Here is a 12,063-nt window from a genome sequence, read left to right as displayed (position 1 = left end):
CCTCCTAGCCACTTCTCTTCAGGCTAAGGATTCACATGTTCAGTTTCTTGAACTCCTAGGAGCAAAGGCATCTGGTAACTCCAGGAAGGTGGTCACAGCACAAACCTGGTGCACTGTGTAGGCCCAGAGCAACCTGACCTGGAACACCTCTCTGCTGGAATGCTGAGGCTCATCTTTATGGAAAGTCCTGAGAGAGGATTGAGTCATATGGCCTCCATTTTCCCTGCCTGCCCCAATCCGCCACAATTCCAAGTGAATCATAGAACATTATCTTCCTGCCCCTCAAAGCAATTCTAGCCTAGGGGTTGGCAAACTTATTTTTTTCTATTTTTTTTTTTTTTTTTGAGACGGAGTTTCGCTCGTTACCCAGGCTGGAGTGCAATGGCGCGATCTCGGCTCACCGCAACCTCCGCCTCCTGGGTTCAGGCAATTCTCCTGCCTCAGCCTCCTGAGTAGCTGCGATTACAGGCACGCGCCACCATGCCCAGCTAATTTTTTGTATTAGTAGAGACGGGGTTTCACCATGTTTACCAGGATTGTCTCGATCTCTTGACCTCGTGATCCACCCGCCTTGGCCTCCCAAAGTGCTGGGATTAAAGGCTTGAGCCACCGCGCCCGGCCTTTTTCTATTTTTTAAAAATATTTTTTATTAATTTTTTTTTCAGAAACAGGATCTCCCTATGTTGCCCAGGCTGGTCTCAGACTCCTGGGCTCAAATGATCCTCCTGCCTTGGCCTCCCAAAATGCTGGGATTATAGGCATGAGTCACCACACACAGCCATCCGACTTACCTGGCCTTCAGACTTTTTCTATAAAAGGCCAGATAGCAAATATTTTGGATTTTGCGAACAATAGATACTCTGTTGCAGTTACTCAACCCTGCTGTTGTAATGTGAAAACAGCCATAGACAGTTACATAAACAGACAAATGGTCATGGCTATATTGCAATAAAGCTTCCTCTATGGGTGCTGAAATTCAATTTCATATAATTTTTTGTTTTGTTTTAAAACCAAAGTTGATTCTGGCCAACTTACTGTACAGTTTTTTTTTCAGAACAGTTCATAGATCAGAAATAGTCTGTTTAAACCTTCCTATCCATATCGGACATGATGATGTTGAGGTAAGAGGGGCCCTTCCTCTAAATGAAAATACAACAGTTATTTATTTATTTATTTAGAGATGGAGTTTTGCTCTTGTTGCCTAGGCTGGAGTGCAATGGCACGATCTTGGCTCACCACAACCTCTGCCTCCCGGGTTCAAGCGATTACCCTGCCCCAGCCTCTCAAGTAGCTGGAATTGTAGGCATGCACCACCACGCCCAGCTAATTTTTGTATTTTTAGTAGAGATGTGGTTTCTCCATGTTGGTCAGGCTGGTCTTGAACTCCTGATCTCAGGAGAGGACTGGCGCGGTGGCTCACACCTGTAATCCCAGCACTTTGGGAGGCCGAGGCGGGTGGACCACGAGGTCAAGAGATCGAGACCATTCTGGTCAACATGGTGAAACCCCCATCTCTACTAAAAATACAAACTGGACTCAAACTCCTGGGCTCATAGTATCATGCCTCAGAGTGCAAAGTGCTGGGATTACAGGTGTGAGCCTCTGCACCCAGCTGACTTTTTTTTTGGAACACCAAAAAAAAAAAAGTAAAAGCTATTGTTGACTTGAAGACTATACAAAAAAAGGAGGCAGGCTGTAGTTTGCTGACCCCGTTCTAGGCCTACAAGTCAGACAGGTTATAAGATCAAATCCTCTCTTTTCTTTTCTTGAGACTGAGTTTTGCTCTTGTTACCCAGGCTGGAGTGCAATGGCACAATCTTGGCTCACCGCAACCTCCGCCTCCCACGTTCAAGTGATTCACCTGCCTCAGCCTCCTGAGTAGCTGGGATTACAGGCATGCACCACCACACCCAGCTAATTTTGTATTTTTATTAGAAATGGGGTTTCTCCATGTTGGCCAGGCTGGTCTTGAGCTCCTGACCTCAGGTGATCCGCCCACCTCTACCTCCCAAAGTGCTGGGATTACAGGCGTGAGCCACCGTGCCCGGCCATAAGATCGAATCCTGTCTTAACAACTCACAGTGTGTCTTAGGCAAGAGAGTGCTGCCGCTTCTGGGTCTGTTTGCTCAGCTGTACAGTGGAGACATTATCACCTGGATGAGACTGATTAAAAACAGTACATCTCAGCGCGGGGCTTCCTTTTGTAATCAAGGTCTAGGCTGAAGTGAGTAGTCCATAAGGACAGAGGCAGCTTTTTTTCAACTCTGTGAGAGCCATATGGTGTCCCCAAGGCGACTCTTTCCCCGGCTTAAAATACAGGCTTCTGTATAAAGTCATAGAAAGTCGAAAGGCCAAGTAAGGACATATTCCCGCAGGAGGCTTTTTGGCTTTGGAAAACCCTGCCCTCGAAGGGCTCAAGGAAGCCAGTTTCGAGTCAGAAGTGGCAGCTCATGACTTCCCATTAGGGGAAAACTTCAGAGCCGAAAAGTTGATGCCCGCAGAGCAGCCCAGGGAACAGGCTCCCTTTGTTGAGACTGGGTCCCAGGGCTAATGGAGGCTGCTGTGCTGACCATTGGCCTCAGCTAAAGAATGGTAACCACACCCTGTAAGTGACGGTTTTCCTGGCTGGGGGTGGGCAGGGTGTCCCTCATCAAGTCCCCATTTTGATCCACAGGTGGCTATGATTGTAACCTGGGCTGGAAGGGACCTTTGTGACTGCTGCAGCTTTTTTTTTTTTTTTTTTTGCGAAAGGGGATTGTTAGCCAGGAAAGGTTCTCCTGGGAATCCTATCAGTCCTTGTCACAGAACACACATAGCCGCCAGTCACCAAAAGGCATGGAGATGCGAAGCAGTGCAGACGGGGTGATTCTATCTTCCTTTTAAAGTGTAGCTATTTATGAGAGGAAAAATCCTGGAGCCGGGCGCGGTGGCTCACGCCTGTAATGCCAGCACTTTGGGAGGCCGAGGCGGGTGGATCACGAGGTCAAGAGATCGAGACCATCCTGGTCAACATGGTGAAACCCCATCTCTACTAAAAATACAAAAAATTAGCTGGGCCTGGTGGCGCGTGCCTGTAATCCCAGCTATTCAGGAGGCTGAGGCAGGAGAATTGCCTGAACCCAGGAGGCGGAGGTTGCGGTGAGCCGAGATCGCACCATTGCACTCCAGCCTGGGTAACAAAAGCGAAACTCCGTCTCAAAAAAAAAATCCTGGAACAAGTCAAAACAACAGTGGTTACCTGTTGTTGGTGGAGAAATTAGGATGTTTTTCTTTTCCAAGAGCAAACATGTTATGATGTTACTTAGAAAAATCTAGAGTGAGGGCTGGGTGCAGTGGCTCATGTCTGTAATCCCAGCACATTGGGACGCCAAGTCCGGTGGATCACCTGAGGTCAGGAGTTCGAGACCAGCCTGGCCAACATGGTGAAACCCTGTCTCTACTAAAAATACAAAAATTAGCCGGGTGTGGTGGGCACCTGTAGTCCCAGCTACTTGGGAAGTTGAGGCAGGAGAATTGCTTGAACCCAGGAGGCAGAGGTTACAATGAGCTGAGATGGCACCATTGCACTCCAGCTTGGGTGACAAGAGTGAGACTTTGTCTCAAAAAAAAGAAAAGAAAAATCTAGAGTGAGTGAGCAGATAGCAGAGTGGGAGGAGAAGCAGTGTCTATTGCTCCTCCAGCATAGAGCACCATGAACTTCAGGTCACCTAAAAACAACTGGGGCCACCTGGCTGAGTAGCTGGGTGCCTACCAAGCCCCTCGAGCTTTAGGGCTTGACTTCAACTCAGAATTCCGGATTTGGGCAAGTTCACTGTTTATGTTGTTCATGTAACTTATCCTGTGATTATTTCCCGTGTGTGTGTGTGTGTGTGTGTGTGTGTGTGTGTGTGTGTGTGATGGAGTCTTGCTCTGCCGCCCAGGCTGGAGTAATGGCATGAACTTGGCTCACCGCAGCCTCTGCCTCCTGGATTCAAGTGATCCTCCTTCCTCAGCCTCGTAGCTGGGATTACAGGCATGCACCACCATGCCCAGCTAATTTTTGTATTTTTAGTAGAGACGGAGTTTCACCATGTTGGCCAGGCTGGTCTTGAACTCCTGACCTCAGGTGATTCATCTGCCTCAGCCTCCCCAAGTGCTAGGATTACAGGCATGAGCCACAGGACCTGGCTTGGTGTTTTTGTGTTTCGTTTTGAGGTGGAGTTTCGCTCTTGTTGCCCAGGCTGGAGTGCAATGGCACGATCTCATCTCACCGCAATGTCTGCCTCCTGGGTTCAAGTGATTCTCCTGCCTCAGCCTCCTGAGTAGCTGGAATTACAGGCATGTGCCACCATGCTGGGCTAATTTTGTACTTTTAGTAGAGATAGAGTTTCTCCATGTTGATGAGGCTGGTCTCAAACTCCTGACCTTAGGTGATCTGCCCGCCTCGGCCTCCCAAAGTGCTGGGATTACAGGCTTGAGCCTCTGTCCCTGGCCTTTATTTTATTTTATTTTATTTTAGCTTTCCATTATTAGTCACTGGGCTAAGGGGACTCAAAAGATGGTTGTGTCTCCCTTCTTGGGCTGGAATTTGAAAAATACAATAGCCTGGCCCTGAGGGCTGGGTTTGGTGGCAGTAGCAGGAACCACATAGGGAGAACTCCAAAGCAAGGGGGATAAATCTGAGAGTAAAGCTAGGGTTATTTGTGTAATTAAACTTTCCTTCCTTGAAGACCCTCCTTTGAAGGGTTGTACCATTTTATTTATTTTAGAGGGCTGTTATATTAAGAGAAACTGTCTTCATGTCACTTCACATGGCAGTCAATGTCCACTTGGGATCACAAGGCCTCTCCAAAAGCAGGGAGGCCTTCAGGGAAGCTCCCCCATCCCAGCCCAGGAGTCTCACAGGCACCGCCTGTCTCTCTACAACATGACTCATCTCTAAGAGCAAAAGCATCACCTCCATTCCAGAAGGTTCTAGACCTTGGAGTATGGACCACGTGCACTGCTTGCTGGGCAGACACACCTCTCACCTCCTCAGATAAGGCCTGGGGTTTTGGAGAGATGAGCTCCAGAACCCTCTATTCAGACATGGACCAACTAAGTGGACTGAACAAAGACCTGGTTCCCAGATGGGGCAGGTCTGAGCCCAGCCTGAATTCAACTCATGCCCCAAAAGTGAAGACATCACTCTGTGGCAACTTGTGTGTGCACCTGGTGGGGGTGGGAACTAAGGAAAGACTCTGTTCCTTTGCTCAGCTGCAAAGGAAAAGGGGACAGCACCTTCCGACGAGGTTTCTCTGGCCAGTGCCACGATCCCTCAGGCCAAGATGAACGGTGCGTCCAAAGGGACCAGACATGTCCAGTCCTTACTGAGAAAAAGGGCCTTGGGCCTCCTGGGCACCAGGCAAGATGGCAGCAGCAGAAATCCCAGTGAGAGACCCTCATGGGATGAGAAACACTGGTCATCACCCGCCCCCACTAAGAGAGGTTTCCCAGGAAGACAAAACATTTTTATTGCACCCATGCCAAACTGCAGACACAAATCTTTGAAAGGTAGTACCATTTTATTTAGTGTTATAGGAAATTTTGGGTTACTTCTTAAAAACAAAACAAAGAAATTCAGAAGTCCCAAAGAAAGAAAGCAGGAAATAATAATTCTAGAATCCAAAAACGCTGAGCAATCCTTCATTTGGAGGAAGGGGGCGTCAGTTAAGCAGCTCACACAGTAGATACGGAGAAACCATGGAGTTGAGTTTGATGTGGATACTAGAAATTAAGTTCTCCACCTAAGGCAATTAATTTTTTAGCCGTGAGGGATAATGAGTAGTTCTAGAAAAAGAAAAAAGTTGATTGGGAGAAGGGATCCAGAGAGGGAGGATGGTGTGTCATTTAACATCAAATTGCCTCTCTCTACAGTATGTGGCTGAGCATCATGGCCAGTCCTCCCCCTCTGCCCCATTGAACTCCCACTGTTAGCAAAACTGAGAAGCACACACCTGTATCTCCTTCATACAGGCACGTGCACACACACCTGTATCTCCTTCATACAGGCACGTGCACACACGCCTGTATCTCCTTCAGGTAGGCACAGGCACGTGCACACACACCTGTATCTCCTTCAGGTAGGCACAGGCACGTGCACACACACCTGTATCTCCTTCATACAGGCACGTGCACACCTGTATCTCCTTCAGGTAGGCGCAGGCACGTGCACACACACCTGTATCTCCTTCATATAGGCACGTGCACACCTGTATCTCCTTCAGGTAGGCGCAGGCACGTGCACACACACCTGTATCTCCTTCAGGTAGGCGCAGGCACGTGCACACACACCTGTATCTCCTTCAGGTAGGCGCAGGCACGTGCACACACACCTGTATCTCCTTCAGGTAGGCGCAGGCACGTGCACACACACCTGTATCTCCTTCAGGTAGGCGCAGGCACGTGCACACACACCTGTATCTCCTTCAGGTAGGTGCAGGCACGTGCACACACACCTGTATCTCCTTCATACAGGATTGTGCATAGCCCTCACCAATCAGGGCCCACAGCTGTCAGTATGGCAAAGGGCAGACTTGCTCCGCATCCACTCTGCCTTCTTGAAGAGGTGAGCACACTGGAAGAAGAGGGAGGGCAGGACACCTGCCAAAGCCTGAGGAATGAGATGATCTGAAACAATTGGGCAAAGGCTGGACATTTCAGAAAGCTGATCTCCAACTGCAGTTTATGGGTAATGAATTTGATGCTTCCCTCAAGTCCTGACTGCTCTTTCTGGAGGCAGCCAGGCGAGGCCAAGAAATGAGCCGCTCCGGCTTCTCCAGAGCACAGCCACCTCCCAGGGCCCGCGGGCATCTGCAGCAGGTGGAAGGAGGTCCCAGCTCTTCTGAGACATAGCCCATTTGTAGGATTCTCCAGTGCTCCAATTCACTAATATCTGCTAATGGCTCAGAGCGGGCTAAAGCTTCTCCTAGATAACGCCTTCCCACAAACTGATTCCTCAGGGACAGCTGTTAACTGAATGACCTCCAGCTTATCTGCTTTGGGAGGTGCAGGAATGCTATAAACTGAATTTTTTCCCAGCAGCAGCAGAAGCCAGGCACCCTTGAGTCAATTGTCCTTCATTGTCCAGAGCTCCCAAGTGGCATTTCAGAGCACAGGAATTCACTCCTCCACCCAGATGTCCCTCTCATGTAGACTGAGTCACACACCCCAGGTCCCGGCAGCAGACGCATCTGAAACACCATCCTCACAAACACCGCAGGTCTCTACGCCAGCTCTCCACTGGAGGAAGAACCACGCAGAGCACACCTGCCCCCAGTGCACTTGGGTTATCACAGTAAAAATACATTTATATCAAGTAAAAAACATAATGCGGGACAAATATATACATGTACATTGTCTTTCTTTCTTTCTTTTTTTTTTGAGACAGAGTTTCACTCTGTTGCCCAGCCTCCAGTGCAGTGGTGTGATCTCAGCTCACTGCAACCTCCGCCTCCCTGGCTTAAGCAATTCTTGTGTCTCAGCCTCCTGAGTAGCTGGGATTATAGGCATCCACCACCATGCCCAGCTAATTTTTGTATTTTTAGTAGAGATGGGTTTTTGCCATGTTGACCAGGCTGGTCTCGAACTCCTGACCTCAAGTGATTCGCCCGCCTCGGCCCCGCAAAGTGCTGGGATTACGGGCATGAGCTACCGCGTCCAGCTATACATGTACATTTTCAGAGTTCAAGTGACTATACAGTTTTCTTTATAAGTATGTAAATAAATTTTGTAGCACTACAAAAATACAAGTCATCTGAGAAGTTTACAGTGGTCCCAGTACTGTAGGAGAGAATTAAATAAAATAGCGGTAGATAATTAAAAGCTAATTAGATAAATCAAGTTACAGTATCATCCTTCAGATTAAAGTGCGCTGATAAAACCAATGCCACAGCAAACGAAATCCTGGAATGGGATTCCGCTGCCAATAATCTTGCCTCTTACCCTCAATGTAACAAGGACATACATAAAAGAGATTCCTGATTTAATAACTGCTATCATCTCCACCCCCACCCACGCTATTGGCCTGTGATATTCTTCCCCTAAGAGAGATGTCAAGATTTGATGAGATTCTGTCACAGCCAGGAGAAAAAAATGAGCAATACCAGAAACATTCTAATTCCAGTCTTAAGTGAGTAACAACAAAATTACCTGAAAAATCTGAACTGGTGCTTTTAGCTAAGAAGGAAGCAAGTATCCTAGTTTAAAAAAAAAGTCTATAAATCTAGTTTTAAAATACAAATCCAAAAATAAGTATCATCTTCTTGCTCTGCACAATTTTATAACAAGGGGGTAAAATGGTGGTGAGTCTGTTCATGAAGGAAATGGAAAAGAAGCAACTATGTGAAGGCTGAGGCATTCCTGTTTTCTCCTGACTTTTAACTTTTATTAACTACATTAAGCCCTTCACTACAATTTCCCCAGTATTCCAGAAATAATCTGGGTTTCCTTTTGGGCAGGGACAGAAACTGTTCAAAGGACAGATATACAGATGCAGTTCAATCCCTTTGGGGTCCAATCCATGGTCTCCTGTCCCCTGCACAGTGAAGGGACTTTTTTTTTTTCTTCAGACAGAGTCTCGCTCTGTCACCAGGCTGGAGTGCAGTGGCAAGATCTTGGCTCACTGCAACCTCCCCCTTCCCAGTTCAAGCGATTCTCCTGCCTCAGCCTCCCAAGTAGCTGGGACTACAGGCGCCCACCACCACACCCTGCTAATTTTTGTAATTTTAGTAGAGACCGGGTTTCACCATGTTGGCGGGATGGTCTCCATCTCTTGACCTCATGATCTGCCTGCCTCGGCCTCCCAAAGTGCTGGGATTACAGGCATGAGCCACTGCACCTGGCTTCTTTCTTTTTTTTTTTTAAGATGGATTCTCACTCCTGCCCAGACTGGAGTACAATGGCACAATCTTGGCTCACTGCGGCCTCCATCTCCCAAGTTCAAGCAATTCTCCTGCCTCAGCCTCCCAAATAGCTGGGATTACAGGCACATACCACCAAACTCAGCTAATTTTTGTATTTTTAGTAGAGATGGGGTTTCGCCATGTTGGCCAGGCTGGTTTTGAACTCCTGACCTCACGTGATCCACCTGCCTCAGTCTTGCAAAGTGCTGGGAATATAGGCTGGCCTGAAGGGGCTTCTTCATCTTGGGGAGCTGATGGACCCTGCCTCTGCCGCTCACAAGGAGTGTTGCTGAGGAAACCAGGGCACCAAGCAAAGGCACAGGCGAAAGGGCCAAGTAATCCTACTGACATCATTCCACACCTGCCAGAACTGTGTTAGCGAGTGTGTGGACCACCCAATCCCCCAGCAAGGCTCTGAACAGGCTGGTGTAGCCAGCAGGAACCCGGCTATCATAAGAGGAAGAGCTTTAACCAAGTTCATCAAAGTGAATAAAAAGTGATTCTTTAAAGTTCCAGGATTCTACTCTTCCTGTCTCCAGTAGAAGGGCCCTGGATCTAAACAGAGCACATTTTAAGGTTAGCAAGTAGAAGCTGATGTTTAGAAAAGGCCGCTTGTTCAAACCCTGAAAGGCACACTCAGAGGCTTTCTCTAAATGCCTCTGCCCCATCGAAAAACCAGATCCAAGTCTGAGAAGCTGGGTAGGTTTACATGGTATCAAAATTTAACATCTGCAGCCAAAAGCCACCCCTGAGCTACTCAAAAGCCAAGAAAGTACATGTATGTAACACAGCACCAAGCGCGTGATCCTTTTCTCATTTAAAGCTCTCAGGTAAGCTTTAAGAACTGTAGGATACATATTGAAAAAAATCTCAGTATGAAAGAAAGAAAACCCCAGTGTTAAAATACATGAATACCTCCTGTACCATCTGAATCTCGGGCTCAGGATCAGATCTTATGACCATGTCTCTGGTGGGCATAAAATATTTACAACCTAGTTAAAGGCACAGTGGCATTTAAAAATAAAGCCTTGGGAATGTACAGTAAAAGATTCATTGTAATCATTAGCCTGGCTTCCATTGGTAGAATTCACTCTTGCCGGATAACGTTATATGCAAGGGAGACGGCAATTTGGAGCCTGCTGGCTGGTTATCAGGCAGAGCAAGTCCTTGACCCCGGAGCAGGTGAAAGCGAACTCTCAGAAACGTCTTGGTGGTTTGTTCCTGCTGAGTTACATCTTTCCTGCTTTTTTGCCAACCTGGGTTGGGATGCGGAGGATGTTGGGGGTTTCTTCCATGACTCTGACGAGCAGGTTGTCAATGTAGTCCTCCAGCTCGCGGACCTGGAACTCCTTCTTGCTTATTGTTTCCTTCTGTTTGAGGACCAGCTGGATCAACTCATCATGGGTCAGCTGCACGTAGGCAAATGCAGGGTCCGAGGGGCTGTATTTCTTTCGAGAGAAGGAACAAGTTGGAAAAAAGGAGTTATCAAAGCTGCACAGAAATCTAAAACCTAAAAGAAGTACAAAGGAGGAAAACGTGACTAGTGATCTGGGTCTCTTAGGAATCTGTTTTCTTTCTCTTTTTTTTTTTCGGATACAGAGTCTCACTCTGTCACCCAGGCTGGAGTGCAGTGGCGCGATCTTGGCTCACTGCAACCTCCACCTCCTGGGTTGAAGCGATGAATACCTCCTGTGCCATCGGAATCTCGGGCTCAGGATCGGATCTATGACCACGTCTCTGGTGAGCATAAAATATTTACAACCTAGTTAGAGGCACAGTGGCATTTAAAAATAAAGCCTTGGGAATGTACAAGCTTTCTCAGCCTCCTGAGTAGCTAGGACTACAGGCATACGCCACCATGCCTGGCTAATTTTTGTATTTTTTAGTAGAGACAAGTTTTTACCATGTTGGCCAGGCTGATCTTGAACTCCTGACCCCAGGTAATCCTCCTGCCTCAGCCTCCCAAAGTGCTGGGATTACAAGCTTGAGCCACTGAGCTCAGCCAGGGAATCTGTTTTCAATTCGCAGTGAAAACAGGCTGTTGACTAATGAAGTTTTCTGGAAAGGGCCAGATAGCACATATTTGAGCCTCTGTGGGCTACAGATGGTCTTTGTTAACATGTTCTTCCTTGGTTTTTTGGTTTGTTTGTTTTGTTTTATTTTGTTGTATGACCTTTTAAGAAACCATACTTGGCGCACAGGCGAGGACTCTGGGCTTGACTCTGGGTTTGGGTTTTAAGCAATGTCATAGCGGGAGGACTCAGTCCTCCAAATGAGCGCTCACTTCTCTGGGAACACTAGGACTCGCACAACCAAACACCTAGTCTCAGGGCTGGAGACGAGCCCCAAGCCAGAGGAGGCCCAGGAAGACACAGCCGTGACAGAAGGTACAGGGGGCAAGGACTCTCCTTCCAGGGCAGCAGGTTGAGGTCCAGCCCAGACCATCCGCTCCTGCTGAAGCTGCTCTCAGAAGGACTCAGTGAGCAGGTGGATGCCGTGGACACTCAGGGATCCCACTTCACATCATTTCATACTTGAGAAACATGCGCAGTCAGAGCCAGGCGCCACTGTGCCCCATCCTCACCCGTGGCCATCTAGGCATGCCCTTGGGTACACAGCAGCCTGTCCCAGAGCTGAGTGTTCCAATCCCGAAGAGAGCACGCACCCCATGGAGTCACTGTGCTTTATCAGCATTTATAATCTGGGGCCCCTGGAGTCCAGCTGCAAGCCCAAGCAGCTGCACTGTGAGGAGATGCCAGGTAAAGCTTAAATGAAAAGTCACATGCTGTGCAAGTTCCCAGTAAAGAAAAAAAAAGTAACTGTTTTTGAAATCTGTAGCCTGAGATCTACATGTTTAAATAATCAAGATGATTTTGCTGGCAGAACCCTAAGGCAGGAATAGCTTGAGTGCCCTAAGGGTCTAACGGTTTCACTGTCTACCAGGAAGGCTAAGAGACGACCTTCTCCAAAAATCAACGCTCGCTCCTCAGTGACACGATAGGAGCCCCAGTTCAGTCCAGTGACGTGAACTGCCTGGACACGACCAGAAGTCAGAGGAGGGATCCCAGCCCTACCATCCCGGCCAGGAACAGAAGCACGATGATGGTGGTGCTAACTTAGACACAACACCAACATTTCCATA

The 12,063-nt window shown here is 48.0% G+C and overlaps 1 protein-coding gene across 5 annotated transcripts in view; it reads right to left on the bottom strand.

Annotated features, from left to right (window-relative positions):
• Positions 1–5,522: 5,522 nt before the first annotated feature.
• Positions 5,523–12,063, bottom strand: part of RAB11FIP1 (RAB11 family interacting protein 1) — a 41,898-nt gene continuing 35,357 nt past the window's right edge. For 4 of the 5 annotated variants that reach the window (XM_064368796.1, XM_064368799.1, XM_064368797.1 and 1 more), the window contains one exon: positions 5,523–10,369. In XM_064368796.1, coding sequence (XP_064224866.1) covers positions 10,151–10,369 — 219 coding nt within the window. In that variant the 3' untranslated portion in view covers positions 5,523–10,150. The remainder of the gene's footprint in view (positions 10,370–12,063) is intronic. The other variant, XR_010339640.1, reaches the window with a different exon arrangement.

The sequence above is a fragment of the Aotus nancymaae genome, unplaced genomic scaffold (assembly GCF_030222135.1).
Source record: "Aotus nancymaae isolate 86718 unplaced genomic scaffold, 86718_ANA_hifiasm-v0.15.2.pri h1tg000079l, whole genome shotgun sequence".
NCBI classification, from domain to species: domain Eukaryota; kingdom Metazoa; phylum Chordata; class Mammalia; order Primates; family Aotidae; genus Aotus; species Aotus nancymaae.
The sequence above is the reverse complement of the archived record's forward strand: the minus strand, read 5'-3'. Positions and strand labels throughout refer to the sequence as shown.